General features: G+C 46.1%; 1 protein-coding gene across 3 annotated transcripts in view; it reads right to left on the reverse strand.

Moving 5' to 3' along the window:
• Nucleotides 1–2,453: 2,453 nt before the first annotated feature.
• RIC8B (RIC8 guanine nucleotide exchange factor B) overlaps nt 2,454–18,460 on the reverse strand; it is a 96,934-nt gene continuing 80,927 nt past the window's right edge. Inside the window, exons 9-11 of one of the 3 annotated variants that reach the window (XM_027871142.1) lie at nt 17,802–17,921; nt 14,166–14,206; nt 5,861–5,954 (exon numbers count right to left, since the gene is read on the reverse strand). In XM_027871142.1, the coding sequence (XP_027726943.1) occupies nt 5,944–5,954; nt 14,166–14,206; nt 17,802–17,921 (172 nt within the window). In that variant the 3' untranslated portion in view covers nt 5,861–5,943. Of the gene's footprint in view, nt 5,955–14,121; nt 14,207–17,801; nt 17,922–18,460 lie in introns of all 3 variants that reach the window. The other 2 variants (XM_027871138.1, XM_027871129.1) reach the window with 2 other exon arrangements.

Consider the following 18,460-nt stretch of genomic DNA (forward strand, 5'->3'; position numbering starts at 1 on the left):
TTTGTGGAATTGGATTGTGGACAAAGGAGGTAATGGCTGAAAAGTACTTTGCAATGGTAAGCTGTTATTTCACTAGTGATACTATTGCTATTATTAATTTTGGACCTCTGATTTCATGTGATGGGAAACTTCATGTGGAAATGCCTTTCACTGTGATACACATCATTAACTCATCTGTCATTTATAGTCTTAGAGAGCTGTCTAGCAGCAGACCAAGATGAAAGGATTTGCCCAGTCATTCAGTCAGTATAGGTCCTTCTGACTTCAAGGGCAGTGTTCTATCTAGCACATCGGTAAGTCAGTCAATAACATACATTATGTGCCATGCACTTTGATAAGTGCTGGGGACACAGCCTCTGCTCTGAGGGAGCTCAGTCCAATGGGGGAGACAATATGGAAAAAAGACTATGGCCAAACAAGATATAGACAGAATAAACTGGAAAGAGAGAGAAGGAATCAAGTCGGGGGATTGAGGAAGGCTTCCTGTAGAAGGTGGGGTTTTAGCTGGGATTTGGAGGAAGCCAGGGGAGCCAGGTGGGGATGAGGAGGGAGAGCGGTCCAGGCTTGGGGATCAGCCAATGAAAATGCCTGGAGCTAGAAGAGGGAGTGTTCTGTTCCAGGAAGAGAGAGGAGACCAGCATTACTGAATTGAAGGGTATGTGGTGGGCAGTGGTGGTAAAGTGGGATGGGGACAGGTTGTGAAAGGCTTTGAATGCCAAACAATTGTGTATTTGAATCTAAAGGTGATAGAGAGCTATGGGAGTTTTGGGGCACTGGGTAGACTTTGACAGTTGAGTGGGAGGGTAGACTAGAGAGGGAAGAGACTTATGGCAGTTAGACCCACCAGCAGGATATTTCAATCTTCCGGGTGTAAGACGATGAGGGCCTAGACCAGGGGGTCAGAAGACAGAAAGAACATATTTGAGAAATGTTATGAAAGTAAAACCAACAGGCCTTGGCAGTCTTACACTTCTGCCACCATTGTTAGCACCACCACCGCCATCATCCTCTTCCTCATTAGCAGCTTCTATAGTGATTTTCCTTAGACACATATCTAATATTAAGAAACCACAGCCCCGATCACGCTAAGGCTATGGGGAGTTGTGCCAAGGATGCTTTCATTGAATCTCCAGATATGCTTACATCCTGAAACTTCTACTCCACTACAGAAAGTCATCATTTCTGCTACCTAAGCAGCTTAAATATAAAGGGAAAATAACAGGATAGATGGGTCCTGGAATCCAGGACCCATCTATCTGATGCTTACTTAAAAATAGACAAAAATAAGAAAATAATAATTGCTGACTTATTTAGAACTTGAAGATTTACACTTCTCCCATGCCTTGTCTCATTTGTTTCTCTCACAACTAGAAGGATGCCTGAAATGAGACTCAAACCTAAGCTTTTCCTGAATCCAGTTCTTGCACTTTACCCACCGCCCCCCACCCCACCCCCATTGCCTTCAATGGAAATGACTTATCATCTTCCAGTGGTATTGTAACTGTCTGTGCATTGTCTCATTAACCTAAGTTGAAAGTCCCTTAAGTAAGGGCAGGAATGGTTTCTTCTCTTTGTATGTCAAGCACCCAGCCCAAGCAAGCCATGTTGCTTGCTTAGTCAATATTTATTGAATGGTAAATGGTGATGGATTGATGTACTTTCAGCGGATATGGAGAAGAGTGCACATCAGATTATTTATAGTCTATCCCAGATCCAATAAACACATTTTCTTCCTTTCATGAGTCTGGTTTTGGTTCTACCAAACTCTACTTTGTCTTGGTACAAGAAGAGAAATCAAAAGCAATAGAAAGTCCTGCCAGGTTGGTTGGACTGCTGATCTGATCCGGGATAGACTTTCCTTTTTTTCAAACATTCATTCAAAAAAATTTTCAGTTCCAAATCCTCTCCCTCCCTCCAGCTTCTCCCCCACCTATTGAGAAGGCAAGAAATATGATACTCATTACAATGCAAAGTCATGCAAAATATTTCCATGTTACCCACATCAGCATGGACTTTCTATATTAAGCACTAACTACATGGGCATCTAAGGAGCACAGAACATCAGGACCGGAGTCAGGAAGACCTGAGTTCAAATCTGGCCTCAGACACTTACTAGCTGTGTGACCCTGGGTGGATCACTTAACCCTATTTGCCTCAGTTTCTTCATCTGTAAAATGAGCTACAGAAGGAAATGACAAACCACTCTAGTATCTTTGCCAAGAAAAACCCAAATGGGGCCATGATTAGTCAGATGTGACTGAAACAGTATGACAGGCACTGTCCCAAGTGCTGGGAATACAACAAAAATAGTACTCCCCTTCCCCTCCAAACCTTACATTCTCAGAGGTCTTTCCAGTTTTAACAGCTTGGGTTCTTACCCAGAGACCTGTTGTAACACAGAGGCTCTGAGTCCTTGGCTCCATTGGGTTCCATTTTTTCATCTATAACTTGGATAAAGGCATAGACTTTTTATTCAGCAAACTGAAGGATGACACATAACTGGGAGGGACAGCCAGGGCACCAGATGACAGTTAGAATCTAGAAAGGTATCTCAGTGGGCAGGAACTAACCAGCTGAAATTTTGTAGGGATAAATAAATAGAATCCTGCTTTCTCTCTGCCTCTTGAAACTCTTGGCTCCATTCAAACCTTAGTTCAAGTATTGCCTGCTCCCGCAGACCTTTCCTGATTCCCCTTCACATGAATCCCACCCACATCATCTCCCCATCATTTTTTAATCTATTTTGCATCTATCTTGTATTTACTAATACCTTAATATGTCTTTTGCCCCTAAGATCCTTGGGGGCAGGAACCATTTCACTTCTGTCTCTGTATCTCTAGCACCGAGTATACTGCCTACTAGGTAGTTAAATGCTTATTTTATTAGGGATGTTACATGTTTAAAAAAATTAACTGCAGAAGTCCAGCTTGGAGATGTGGGTAAAATTCAAGATTTTAGCTGCTAACTCAATACAAGTGAATTATAGGGCTGCTTCCTGCCCTTCCCTCTTCTCCCCTCAAATAGGAGGAGGGCTGCATTCACAGAAAATGGCAGCCTTCAGAACAAAGGAACAGCTCCATTCTGTCTTGCCCAGGTCAGACCACGCCTGTGTGGAGTCCTGTGGGCTACAAGGATGTTTACAGGTTAGAGCTCCCACAGAGAAGAGTCACTCTGATGGGGATGGGTCTTGACAGCATGCCATATGAGGAATGGGTAAACGAACTGAGGAGATTTAACCTGAAAAAGAGAATACTCCCGGCGGGGACACAATGGCTTTCTTCAAATATCTGAAGCGCTGGAATAGCATTAGGTTGATACTGCATCTGACCTGGAACCCACAGGCAGAGTAGGAAGGAGGTCAATTTCACTTTGATATAAGCCTATGGTCTCTAAACATTTTTGATCATTTCATTTTACTGATGATCCTTATCAGTAAAATATTTCTGAGGCTGCATTCCCCAATATGTATACATTTGCCCATTGGTAAATTATATCTGTTACTACTGTACTAATAATTGTGTAACTACAAAAATTGCACAAAAAGTGAAATTAAAAAGAGGTGAGATCAAAATGAACTATTTAATCCTGGGAACAGTAGAGACCTTGGAGTTTATTGAGGATGGGAATGACATGGTCATGGGGGAATAACTGCATTTGAGGGAAATCCTTTTGTGGCTTGGAATGGAGAGGAATTAGAAGCTGGGAGATGAGTTAGAAGACCATTGTAATAGTCCAGGAGATGGGTGATCAGAGTCTGATCAGAAGGTAAAAATGACAAAGTCTGGCAGCTGACTGGATATGTGAGGTGGGGAAGGGGAAAGATCTGAAGTGAATGTGGGTGACCAGTAGGAGGCTGGTGGCTAGAAGCCCTGGGTGTAAACGGGGAAATCTGGAAGAGGGGTGGTTTGGGAGGAAAAGATAATGTAAGGAGGCCTGAGGTCCAGACCATGATCCATCCATTCTGTCCCACCCCAAATGAAAAGGAAAAATGAAGCTGACACTTACTGGTCACTGCACCCAAATGCAGAGCTCACTCTGGAAAAGGGGTCTATTGCTGTCACGATGTGATTTAGGGGGTGGTGGCAGAATTTTCCCATTGGTACCTGCACAACTGCTCTGGGTAGTAGCTAATTTAAGTTGTAAATGCCCCTAGAGGCCAATATCAGGCTTAGGAAGGGGGAGCTGTTCAGCAAGGGGGAAAATGGGGGACCACTGTAGAGTAAGAGTGACTGTCACTTTTTCTACAGAAAAAGGGTAAGATGCAACCTGGGGTCATGTTAACGCACACTCCTGACTTCACTTCCTAACAATGACAACATTCTGAGAACAGAGCACATTACCCTATAAAGTTGGAGGTCTTTGTCATTGGAGGGGTTCAGGCTGGGACTACAAGATCCTCTGTCAGGATGCCGTAGATGGGATTCGTGTAGAGGCAGGGGATTGGACTCCATGCCCCTGACGTCCCTTTCAAATTTAAGAACTTGGGAGTGTACGTCACTAGCATTTACTCTGCCTACCCATAAAGAAACACACCAGTGGCCAAGCTGAATCAACCCCAATATTTTATTTAATTTAAAGTTTTAAAAGGCAGTGGTTAAGCACATTATCTATATATGTATAAAAAGGAAACCAAACTCCTTTTGACTCTAGTAGGTCCCCCTTTCTATGACATGATTCATTTTTCTACCCTTCGGTCCTAAAATCCTGACACGCTCTAAAAATAAAAATGAACATCCCTAATAAAATGAGCAGTAACCAACAATTGTGTGGTCTTACTTTTTGTTTTTGTTTTTTTAAATGTATAAAGTTACCATTAACAACCTGATTATGTACGGTAATGAACAGATCTCTAGAGACACATAGACACACAGAAAGGCGGCCCCCAACGGACAAAGACACCACTTGGGCCTAAGCCCTTGGCTTTCTCAGCCACCAAAGTTGGTCTCCCCTATGCCCCCCACCCCCAAGCAGCTGTCATTGCTGGAGACCCTAGCCCTGCAGCCACTGCCGGGGTGATGGACCAGTATCTGAGGCCGTCTGATTCGGAACTCAGAATGCACATTCCCCATAGGGGCAATATCAGCTAGAAACTATTCTATTATTATGTACAATACATCAGGGACGCTGTAGGTTAAATAGAGCTGGGGAATTAAATAGGGTTGGTTTTTTTTTTTTAGGCTGATCTAGGAACCTAACCACCATGCATAATGACCCGTCTATGGGAAATTGCATTCTGAGTTACAGACAATGGGCTTCAAGAAGAATGCAGGCTGGGGGCGGCCTCTGTGCAATTGCGTGCATGTGTGTGTATACATATATATTCATATGATAAATTTAAATATAGTTGAGACGTGATAAGTGGTGAGATGATACTGGGGTCAGGAAGCAGCTGCTCTGGCTTTACCTCATCAGGCACGATCTAACACACGGAACACGGTGCCATCTTTCGGAGGAGCATGGAAGGGGGCACTGGTCCAACTGAGCGGATGGATGCCGCCATCCTTTCTGACTAGGGGCACTGGCAGCCCCAGTGTTCTGAGGTGGCCCATCAGTCCCATCCTGGTGAAACATCAACCCCACTTCCCCTCACCCCTCCCCCCAGCCCTTGGGTGAACTGCACCCCATTGATATTCCGTACCAATGCCTCAGTTTCAATATTGCAAACCCCACAGAATCACCCCTTTCAGTGTTCCGGACGTTGAAGAAGTAAACCAGTTGATGCGCTTCCAGCCAAAGCAAGGGCCTAGATGTCAGAGAGAAAAGACTCCCCCTGGGGCTACAGAGACAGATGCTGATGAAAGCGATGTTGAGAGTGGAGCAGGTGATTCTTTCAGTCGGAGTCAGAGCCGTTCTCCTCGGTGGCGGTGGCGGTGGCGTGGTACTGGCAGAGGGTCTCCTCCAAAGGAGCCATTGTCCCATCCGGCCTCACCCCCATTGGTTTAATCACCTCCTCTCTGGAGAAAAGGAGAGAGAAGAGGGGGGAGAGTATTCACCAGCATCTCCTGCTTGCTTTCGGGTGGGTGCACGCGCATGCACGCGCGCACACACACACACACACAGCCGCCCACCCCAACTCCCCCCCAAATCCACATCCTTTAAAAAAAAAAAAAGTCTTTAAAACCAAAGCGTTTTCCTGAAGCTTTCTCTGTGCGTTTGGAACAAGAAAGATGAAAGGGGTGCAGGAAGGGGGGCAAAAGGGAGGGAGATAAAAGGCTTCATTCACAGAGGCCAAACCTACTAAGCCAATTAAAAGGCATGAAAAGTCAGGGCCTAAATGGGCTCTGGACAAGGGGCAGGTCTCTTCTATTTTAAGTAAAAAGCCATCTCCATTTTCCCTTTTGTGGCTCTGTTTTGTTCTGGGGTACGGGAGAAGCTGGGGGAGCTGTTAAAGTTTCACCTGTTCCCCATGAACCAGGCATGCCATTAAGTGGGGCCAACAGAAACATTCATTCATTTAGGGAAATACATCAGCATTTCCCTCTGTCCAGTCTCTTGTGGTGCTGAAGTACCTGTTGCTTGATGTCGAATTGGCCCCCTTCCCCCTGCTCACTGGGTCTTTTCACCCTCCTCCTCCTCTTTTTTTTTTTTTTTAAACAAGATTGCTTTTATTTGTGGCAGTTTAATTATGGGATTGACAGCCATTTTAATCTCTTCAAAGCTCCCCAGTGGCCTCTCCATGGCTAATCCAATTATATCTACTCCACAAGTTACAGCCTCATCTAAAGATGATTAATTATTGATTAAGCCAATCAAAAAGTATTAGGAAAGATTTATTTAATCCTTTCATATGCTCTTATTTATTACACGGAGATTATGGCAAAGAGAGTGCTGAGCTAACCAATTCAGATCCTTTCCCTACTAAGATAATCAGCAGCACTTTCTACAATTCCCTTAAAATGCTTGGAAGCTGCTAAACTCCCAGCCAAAAAAACAAACAAAAAACCCCAAAAAAACAACAAAAAACCCATACAAAAAATACAAAGCAAAACCAAACCAAAAAGTCCCCCCAAACCCTCAAAACCAAACCAAAAAACCAATCAAACAAACAAAAACCATGTCTATAATCAGAAAGTACATGGTAGCAGCTGAAATGAAGGGGAAAGATTTAGAGTGGAAGGGAAAAACCTTGCTTAGAAACCTCACTCGGCCCAGCTGTGCTTTGTCTTGAGATTGGACAAAAGAGGAGGGTTCTGACTTGGCTAAGCAATGGACAGTGGAACGGTGTGTTGCAGAAACAGCAGGAGCACAGTACACGGACAAGTTAAGAACAGCTTGTCAGCTGTCAGATATACCAACAGAAATGTCACAAGGCAGTCGCCCACAGCCACCACCCAGAGGCTGATTTGATAAGTCTGAAAACCAATGGCAAAAACTCCAGCTAGGTTAAAGGCTCCAACCAGATGGAATATTTTAAAACTCCTCAAAACAAGATTCCTGGGTTAGGCCAAAGGGACGAGGCAGGAGATGGGGCCAAAGACTGGATGCCCGCTTCTGATGTCTGTCATAGTGGGGATTCTTGTTCAGGTGAGTCTGAAAGCTGCAATCATTTGAGAGGTCATGATTGCATCATGGTGGGCACTGTCCTTCTCAGGCTTCATCCTTCTGCACCTCTCCGCAGCATCTTCTGGATGTCTTCTCTTCCCTGGGTTTTCATGACACTGTTCTGTTGCTTTCACGGTTGCCCTCCTCCCTGCTGGACTGATCCTTCTCAGGCTCTTTGAAGAATCATTGTGATGATTCTTCTACCCACGAGTATGCCCAAGCACTCCGTCGTGGGCCTTCTTTTCTCATGCTACACTCTCTTGGTGATCTTTTCGTCTTTCATGGATTTGGCCACTACCTCAGTGGCAGTGGCTGCTGAATCGACACATTCAGCACTGATCTCTCTCCTGAACTCCACATCTCCAACAACCTGCGGGACATCTCCAACTCAGATATCCCACAGCCATCCCAAACCCAACACGTCCAAAACAGAATTCATCATCCACTCTGCAAGCTAGCCCTCCTCCAGTCATCCCTGTTTCTGCCAAGGGCACCCCTCTTCTTCTGGTCACTCGGGCTTGATTCTTCATTCACACTCACTATGCCCTCTTCACCAAATCCAGTCAGTTGCCAGATGCTGCCTGTCCTACCTCCCCCAACAGTTCTCCCACCACCATGCTCTGCTCACACTGTGACCACTCTAGCTCAGGCCCTCATTGCCTCTCGCCTGGACTACTGCAATAGACTTTCAGCTGAAGTCTCTCCCTATTCCATATTATACTCCATGTTGTCATTAAAGTGACAGCCAGTGAGTCGATGCAACTGTTAGGGTTGCAGCCGGAGTCTGGAAGACCCAAATTCAAATCATACCCCAGAGATTAGATAAGTGACCTTGAACAAGTCATTTTACCTCTACCTGCCTCAGTTCACCATCTATAAAATGGAGACAAAAATAGCACCTGTTTCCCATAGTTGTGAGGTAAAAATGAGATATCTGTAAGGTGTTTCACAAACCTTGAAGTACTATATGAATGCTAGTTGTTATTATTTTCCTAAAGTACTTGAATGACTGTCTGACTGTCACTCCATTATTCAAGAAAGTTCGGGGGCTCCCTCTTGCCTCTCGGATAACAACATTTTGTCTGGCATTGGGCATCCTTTCCAATATGGCCCCAGTCTATCCTTCCAGACAGACGTCACATGACTTCCCTTCCCTCGTTCTACACTCCAACCAAATAGCTTGGAGGTCAGCCCTGGTTGGTCCCTATCCTGTAGCATGCACTGGTGCTTTTGCTCAGGCCATACCCTATGCCGGGCATGCCCTCCTTCTTTTGGAACCCCTTCTAAGGGCTGCTCCAGGGCCATGTCTTTGGAGAGGCCTTCTCCTGATTCCTCACATTGTCAGCATCCATTCTCTGAAGATTACTCTGCAATTACTTTGTGTAGATGCTGCACCCAAAGGCCCAGGTAGCTTGGTGTAGGGGTGGGAGAGCTGGTCTCAAAGCAAGGAAGACCCTCTGATACACCCTGGCTGTGACCCTTCTCACTGCTATAGGCAACCAAGACTACACGTTGCGGAGAAGGTGCCAACCTGCATTGGTAGAGGGAGTTTCCTCACCTGGGAATTCCCTTATACCAATGAAACTCCAAGTCTAGGCCTTATCCCTCTCCTACAGTTGATTCATTTGTGAACATGTGTGCCTCCCTAGTAGATGCTTCTTGGGGCAGGAACTGCCTCACTTGAATATTTATATCCCAGGGCCCAGCACATAGAAGGCACTTAATATTCACTGTGTGGTTAATATCAGCAATGCACTGTTATTAGGCACAAATATTCATATGGTATGTGGCTATGTTTGTGGGACATTAAAAACTCCAGACCCCAAGCCCAATTTCCTCCATTGGGACACACCAATCCCCAGGAATAAAAGAATTCTGCCTATGTTCAACAGTCTAATGAAAAACAGAGTCATGTTTTGCAAAAATGGCCAGCAGATGGCTAAAGCCAATATGGATCCATGTAAAACTGCAGTGAGTGACCAGGTGAAGCTCTGAGTTCACTCCCAGATGATGAGCAAGGGGGTTCGCTATAAAGACCTCCCCCTCCTGGGCAAGCAGATAAAACACATTACCTGAGGAGTTTTTAATTACTGGGATGGGGCATCTGATAAGGGTAACTGGCTACTGCTATCACGGTAAAATGCAGTCTTCTTAGGATTAAGGTTTTCACATATTAACAACTCTGTCCCATCTAATTCATCTTAACCAAAAGTTAAGGGGAAAGTTCCCCTTGCCTTTATTAATTAACCACAAAGTAAATGTCTACCATTTGGGTGCCATTACGGAGAATCACTCCTTGCATCTCACCTGGCCAAGGAAGATTGAAACCACAGACACTATAGGCCAAAAACGTACAATTGTTCAGATATTTTATGTGACTATACATACAATCAGGAACGTGTCCTTTATTGGGCTGGGCCCAGAAGGCAGCCATATGGTGACTACCTTGGAGGAAATAAGCCTTAGCAGTCATCCAGTCCAACACCCTCATTTTACAGATGAGGAAACTGAGACCAAGAGAAGTTATGGGACTTGCCTGAAGCCACATCTCGGTAGTAAGTGGCAGAATCAGGGATTCAACCTACTTGTTCCAAAATGTTCCCTCTCAGGCATGATTGGAAGAACTCACTAAATGTTTTACTGGTAATCTCAGGGCAGGTGACAAAGGGGAACCTGCCCCATGCTTTTTTGTTTTCTGCCCTCAGATTTCGACAGGTGCATTTTCTTGACGGCTGCTAAGGTCCCTTTGAGCTCTGACTCTAGAATGCTACGATCCTTTGGCACGGTCTGTCCCCCAGCTTCCGCTAATCCTGGAGGTTTCTAGTCTCCTCTGACACACGTACTTAAGATCGATGGTGGGAGAGGAGAACGGTAAGGCATCATTTGTCCACTATTCATTTGAAATTATTTTAACTTTCCATCACCTCCCTAGAAATCAACACGGGCCCCTGGCCCATCCAGCGCAGTCTGAGGTCTCAAGTACAATGGGCTATAGTTTGTACCCCCAGACCCCGTCCATCCACCAGCCACGCTGATCAAACACCTCCCTTAACCAGGGAGCCAGAGCACACCCTCGCCCGCAGCCTGTGTTTTCTGCATCACAAACAAAACAGGTGGTTCAAGCACACTTGTTAGGAAACAGGACACAATGAAGTGGCTGGTAAAATGCATTCCTGGTCCCCACTTACAGGTCTCCTGAGAGTCCACTTTGAATTTACCTACACAAGTCTTAGACTCGAGCTCACCATTTAGCTTGATCATGACTCTCAGCCCACTCCCCTGTTTTTGAGGGGGGGACTCCTTTCTTGTCTGTGCCGCCGTGAACGCCAGGGCAAGGCTGACACACGCGGACTTAATGACGGGGGCCGTAACGAGCCGGCAGTCATACAAACACCAGCCTGCTCTTTTGACAAAGAAGCATGTTAGGGACCTATTCACCTCCCTCTAATTGAGTGCTGAAGAATAGTTCCGATCCTTTTATGTAACATGATTTTTGTTCTATGATTAGAAAAGAAGAAAAGGGGGGGGGGTAGAGAAAACTCGACCGTGCCACCGCTTCCTTCAATCATCCCCTGATTAATTCTGGGTTTTTAATGAGCGTAGCTGCTATTTAGCCAGGTTCGGTTACATACTTGTTTTGTTGACTTCTGTTCAATGTCTAACAAAACCTGAGCTGGGATAATTGGGAATCATTTCATTGGCAATGGGATTCTTGCTATTAATATAAGGTTGGCTTGGAAAAAGAGCCCTGACATTTTTAAATTAGGCATTTAATATTTAATTCTTCCTAACATTTGTAAGATGGGAGGGAGAAGTTAGTATATAAATAAAACATTGTAATTAATGCCAAGTCTCTTTTCAACAATGCCCCACAAAAAAGGAGGCCTCCGTTGAATTGAAGAGGCATGGTGCTGTAAACGCATTGGTTGAAATTCCAAGTTTGAGAACGATGATCTTATTTTGAGAGTTGAGTCCCAGGGGCCCTTTTAAAATAAATGCCCGAAATACCCACATTTACAGATTCACAGAAAGAACTCTGCCAACTCTGAGACTTGAGGCGGTCAGCAGCAATGGGGGCCCTGCTTTTCTTGTCCCATTCCCACAGAGAAAGAAAGAACCCCATGTGGCTACTTCAGGTTTTGTAGAGGTCAGCAGTCCATGAGGTAGTGTTCCGACAGTTACTTGGGCCTGGGCACCATGACCTGGTTTTCCAATCAAATCAGATATGCATTTATTAGGTGCCTACTATGTGCTACTGCCTATGTGTAAGTATTAAGTGCCTAATATGTGCTAGGAATATGAAATCAAAATGGTGCCTGCCTTCAAGGAGAGACTTTCTCCTGCAGGGGATACAACACGCAAACAGAGTCATCTACTTGGCTGAAAATCCCACCTCAGACACTTAGTAACGGGTGGACCCTGGACAAGTCATTGGCCCTCTGTGCACTTCCATTTCCTCACATAAAAAGTGAGGGGCTGGGAGGCAAGGTCCTCCGGGGTTCCTTCTGTTCTAAATCAATGATCCTGCCATCCCAGGAGGAGGAAACACCAGGAGCCGAGGGGATCGGGAGAGATTTCTCATGGCTGTGGCCCCCAAGCACAGATGGCTCCAGAGACAGAGACAGAGAGAGAAGGGGGTGTGAGGGAGGAGGATGGAGAGAGATGGGGAGGGGGAAGGAGAGGAAGGAGAGGAAGAGGGCACAGAGACACAGAGAGGCAGAGACAGAGAGAGGAGAGACACCTGCAGCTCCCAGAGGCATGCATTGAGATTTTCTGTAGAAGGCTTTAAATCCCAGACCAGTTTCCCTTTCCAGGCTTTGGCTCTCTTCCCCGACCATCAGTTAGCATGTGTTCTAGGAACACAACTATTCTTCAAACACGAGCCTTTTTCTTCTTCTTCCAGGGTGAATCATCCTACCACAAACCAAGACTACCATTCCTCCTCTTGAGGAGCTGCTGATGCCACGGCCCGGTGGCCCCACTTCGGAGGCCGGGACCCTCCAAATGCAGCCAGCCTGGTCCTCAGGTGACAGACACACCATCTGTTTCCTGGTGCCATCTGAGAGCGCTCCAGCGTGGTGGGGCCAGCCACCCCTAGCACGGACAGCACTGCCTTTCAAAAGCCCACAATCGCTGCCAAGCGAAGCCTCATTTCTTCGGTTTGGGGCGTCCTTGGAGCCTGGCTCTGCGTGCTGGGAAGTGAGCAGAGAAATGCAAACACATGCTCAGGGAAAAGGGGTCATCTAGAGGGAGGTGGGGATACAGACATGACTGGGATGTAACGACATCAAAAAAAACACAGGACAAATGAAAAGGGAAGAAAGAAACACCAGCATGCCCACTGGCACCTGGGAATAAGGCATTGGCCGTCCCGACTGACCACGCTCTTACCCTGGTGGGGGAGACTTAGGTGCTGCAGAGGGAAAGCAAACCAAGCGAGCAAACATCCAGCAAAGAAGGTCTTCTTTTGACGTTTCTCTCCTGCTGAGAGAGCTCTTCCAGTGGAGGCCTGAGATCAGAGCTCACGGCAGCCAGGGCTGCTCCAGAGCTGCATGGGAAGGGGTGTTGGGGGGCAGCACACAGGGCCCGGGGCATCCGACTTACCGGGCTGTGGCGGCATCTGGCTTGGTGGAGACCTTCAAGGTCGCCCCGTCCAAAGCCCTCGTTTGACACTCACGGACGAGGGATGCCTGACATCCTAGAGGAGGTTAGCGGCAGGGCCAGGACCAGAGGGCCCAGGCTTCCTGATTCTCATTCCAATGCCCTTTCCACCACACACACTCTCTCTGAGATCCTCTAGTCGTATCCCCTCATTAGTCCGAGGAGGTAATTTAGAGACCACTGATTGGTAGAAATCAATTGCTAAACCAACAAGTCTTTATTAAGTGCCCACTAGGTGCCAGGCACTGTGTAGGTAGGGGGTGGGGATGCAAAGGCGAAGGACGAAGCAATTTCTGTTCTCCAAAGAGCTCACATTCTAAGGAGAGGTTATGGATTTCAAACTAATGACATGCAAAGACCAGTTTCTCCTTCCCAGCAATCTCTGTGTCTCTCCCAAACAGAATAAAATGACTTAGACTATAACTAGCCTTCTCTTTAAAATCTAGTTTTAAATTTTGAAAAAGTTGCTACAAATATTATAATCATTTATATTATTTTACGTTTAAATAAAAGTTTTTAACATGAACCTTACAGTCAATTAACATGGACGTTTCCGTATACAGACGAGAAAAAGAGGCTTGCCTGTGAAACCGTGAATCTACCATCAAATTTTAAAAGCTAGCGCCAACTCTGCCCTTCCCGCCTGTGTCCCCTTCTGAACTTGTGCAAGGCTCGTTTACAAAGTCTCACGTGCTCCTGGCCTGCTCTGGTGTCACTGGCTGTTCATAATCCTAGAGCCTAGATGGGGGTTCCATGAAGTAAAGGATGCTGACCACCACTAGGGGGCGGGGGATGGGGAGGAGCGGGCGTTTCTACATGCACCTGGGAAGTGGTTGCTGCCCCATCTTTGAGTCTCAACATGGCCACTGCTTTTTCACAGAGTTGGAAACTGAACCTCAGAAAGATGGAGAAACTTGCCCAAAATTCACACAGCTAGTCAGTGTCAGAGCTGGGATACGAACCCAGGCCGTCAGAGTCCAGCGTGATATAGTGGAGAGAGCATCTGTTTTCAACAGAAAGGATAGGTTTTACTGAAAGAATCAAATGCTGAAGATCCACCCATACAACCCTCAATAAGTATTTGACCCACGCGTAAGGAGGAGGGGTGTTTCTGGAGGAATCCTGGGAGGGCAGGGAGGGGACGCTAGATACCCAGGTAGCATCTTCAGTGGAGGAAGCCGCCGCCCAAATGCAGTGAGGTGCCTGGCCGAAGAGCTCCCATAGCTGACTGAGGGTCAGGATGGGGGGGAGGCAGGAACAGAAATCCAACAACTGTTGGGGGGGATGGGCGTTTTGGACCAAAGATTTTGACGGTGCAATATGTCAAGAAGTCCGCCTTGACTTAATTTTGTAGCTCCTCTAGTCCCCAGGACAGTGTTCTGCACACAGAAGGTGCCTAATAAATGTCTGTCCTTTTTTTTTTTGTAATTGGGTTTGTTTTAATCCAATGATTGAAGCATTTATTAAGTGCCTGCTGTGTTCCAGGCACTGTGCCAGACACTAGGACTATAAAGGCCAAATTAAAACAGGCCCTGCCTTTGAGGAGCCTACATTCTACTGGGTTAAGCATTGACGTGTGAGGCCCTGGGATTGACATCTCCAATAGTGGCATGTACAACATTCACTGACCCAAAACGAATGCAAAAATGGAAGGCAACAGCAGTACCAGGGGGAACATTATTGTTGCCAGGCCAAATGGTACCTGGTGGCTGGGCCAATGGACTGGTGGAGGGCTTTTAAGATGAAAAAGAAAGGGGGTAAAAAGAAACCACTTTAAGAAACCCCCAGACAGGCCAACAGGGCTTTCCTTTTGGTCTATTTACTCTGGAAGCCCATCGGTCCCACCATTTTTTTTTTTTTTGCAGGGGGTAGGCAGTAAGGGGCATTAGGGGCTGTAGTCAAGGCAAATGCAATTGGATTAGCCACACTGGCTTGGCTGTCACCCCAAGCAAACCCTGCGCCTGCTAGCGTTGCAGGGGAGCTTTTCATCTCCTCGACTTTGGGAAGGGCAAGATGAGTTAGAGAGACAGAAGGCCTCCCCTCCCTCTACCACCTGGGCTCCCTTTGCTGAGAGAGAAAGCATCTAGTGTCTTGGTTTGCTACCTCAGGCCTGGAGATGCTTAAGGAGAGCGATTGTAAGTCTGTCTAATAAGAGGCACGCACACCAAGGATCAAAGGAGCCATTCATTGGATGAGAGTCTGTAGGAAGAGAAATAGTTCCCCCTCCCCTCCACAAAGCAAACCTGTAAGGGCCTCTCATCTCCAACCTGTCTAGGATGTTTTACAGGGGAACAGTAAGATCTTCAAATGGGGGCATCAGCCAGTCTTAGGACTTTCACCATCACATACTACATAATCCACGGAGTATGTATGTGGCATTCTTGGTGTGCTGAGATTTAGGGAATGCAAGTTACATCGCTGGCTCTCAGGCCTGCCTGGCCCTTGTGCTTTGCCCGCCCTCCTATGTCTTAAATCACCTTGGCACGAAGAAAGTTATAATTTGTAAGGCACATGGTGCAAGGTGAGGAGTGTAAGCACAGGCCTTACTTTCTGCAAAACCCTGGGGCCTCAATGGAGAATGAGAAGGTTATATTATCAGCTTCACTGAGGGCGAGGGCGGCACCTGGACCTAGGAAGAAAAATGCCATTGCCTATTGCCAAGTCTTGCTCCTTCCAGCTTGGAGTCCCAGATCTTTAAGCAAGAGGCGGGATCAATAACTCCCTCTGTGCAGAGCCCACAGGGGTTGGTCATAATCATCTTGGCCAGTTCTTTGGTCAGTGCTTTAGCAAATGCTCAGGGTCCCCAGAAGGCACAACATCACAGCAGAATCCAACCTTTCTATGCTTCCCTTCCCCATCTACAGAACCAAGATGGCGGCAGCTACAGCTGGCTAAAAGGGACGACCTGTTCTGCTAGTCCCATGAAAGTGACGATGATGTACTCGGAACACCTTGGGAGAAAGACACCAGAGTGAAACAGCCAGGGGGGCTTATCATTAGCTAAGCAAAAACTCCATCCTACTCAAGCTTTCAATCCTTCTGCCCCTACAATTCTCTTTTTCATAGCACCAACACTGATGACCTCTAAACTCAAGGAATACAGCAGAGACACCTAGTTCATGAGGAATGACTTCAGCCTTTGTGGTCTTTCCATACAACATCCCCTGCAGCTGGTCCCACCAAATGAATGATCATGCCTATTTTTCCCATTGTTTATCTCTTAGTTCCGAGGGCAGCTGATGAAAACTATCCAAAGTAGATTAAATATGGACCCCACAATGAGCCAGCAGAGGGCTTCCCCTAGTACTAATCTATACAGACCCTTATGCCTTTAATCTAACATCCTCAACTTCACAGCACCAACCTAGTGATGATGCCTGTGGCCTGGTGCCCACTGGCCCTGGCACTGGTTCTGAGTTGTGGCGCTGTCAGGGCGACTGACCCATGGAAACCCTCACGATGACTCTGGAGCCTCCAAGGCTAGGCTCCCCCAGCACAGCCTCTGGACAGTCCTACACTAAGGTGGGAAGGCATCGCGTCACAAGCAAGGTGACTATGTCTGACCCTGGCAGACTAGCCTCACTAGGGTGGGAGAGGCTCATCACCACAAAGCTGCCCACCAGGGCGAGGATTTCTCTGGCCACGGCAACTCACAAAAGCTATTTACCGAAGCACAGAACAGCTACAATCGGCACCGGTGGAGAAAGTGCCGATAAAACCTGAGAACCCTCAAGTATCAGAGGAATAAGATCCTCTAATGGTCAGAGCCTAATATCAGACGTCAAAAATGAAAATCAAACGTTATGATTGGGGGGGGGAGGGGAACTACTAATGATTGGCAAATGCATTGGTTCCAACATTTGGCCCCTTCTGAAGACTGACAGGCTCAGATCAGTGAATGCTCCATTAAGCCAGTGGCCGCCTTCACCTACCAAATTAAAACGGCAAGAAGGCACATCCACCATAGGCGGAGAGTGGGAAGCCGTATCCGATTTTCCATATTTACTTGTGCTCTCTCCCTCTTTTTCCAACAGTCACATAAATCAGGGGTTTTTAACTTGGGGGCGAGGGGGAGGGTGGCGGAGGGAATCTGTGAGCTTGGATGGGAAAAAATGGCATCTTTACTTTAACATCATTGGCTTCCTTCATATTCCTATGTATTTTATTTTATGCATTTAAAAACATGATCCTGAGAAGAGGTCCCTAGGCTTCCACAGACTGACTGCCCAAGGGCTCTAGGACACAAAAAAAGGTGAAGATCTCTTTATGTATATGCTTGTCTATTTATGTAGGGTGTACCCACAATGTAGAATGTAAGCACCTTGAGGGCAGGGGCTGTTTTTCATTTTTCTTTAGAAAACCAATGCACACAGCAGGGGCTTAATAAATGCTTGTTGGATTAGTCTGGATCAAGCAATAGTAGGTATGAAAAGCCACAAGGGCTGTGAAAGACATGGTCACCTAGTTCCCATTCGTCATGGAAGACTTTTGGAATCCTAAGGGCGCTCTCAAGGAGAGACAAAGAAATAGATGAATTAAAAAAAAAAAAACCCAAAACAAAAAACAACCCCAAGCAAACCCAGACGGGAATACAATACCTGGAAAGTTTATCAAGCATGTTGACAAGTTTCATGGCCTCGTATTCCTTTTGCTCTTCTGTCATTTCATCTATGGGGTTTGGCATGGGTTCCTCTAAATGACCAGTGATAAGATTAATGCTATGAAAAGAAAAAAAGGTTATGCTGTATGTTTTAAAAGAATGCTCTTCCACTACTTTCTCTGGTCCACGCTGTGAAAGTCTGTTTGTATAAGAAAGAGTCTAACAGCCAAAGAATATGGAAATAATTCCCATATCAGTTTCAAGAGTCATTTCATTATGACTCTCAAGTTAGGGCCATAGTACTTCTATGAGAGCTTTTAAAAAAAATCTTTGCTGGATTTAGTAAGTGATCTTTGATTACTAGAGGAGAAAAATTAAGACTGACTGGCCTGCTATCATTCTGACAGGCACACATTCTGATGGAACTGGGGCCGTTAGAAGATAGCATCCTGGATACACAAATCTTATTCATAAGGATACAGCTCATCTCCCAGAAAGGAGAAAGGAGGGTTAGTTTTGGGATACAACATAAAATATAAATATTAAAAAATACACTGGGAAATGACGACAGGAAATGATAGCATGCCAATTAGTAATCCCAGAAGATGGATTCATGAGCTCTATCACTTCAAAGTAAAGAAGAGAGTCATCAGTATT

This window comes from Vombatus ursinus, unplaced genomic scaffold, assembly GCF_900497805.2.
Source record: "Vombatus ursinus unplaced genomic scaffold, bare-nosed wombat genome assembly UNPS02003292.1, whole genome shotgun sequence".
Taxonomy (NCBI): domain Eukaryota; kingdom Metazoa; phylum Chordata; class Mammalia; order Diprotodontia; family Vombatidae; genus Vombatus; species Vombatus ursinus.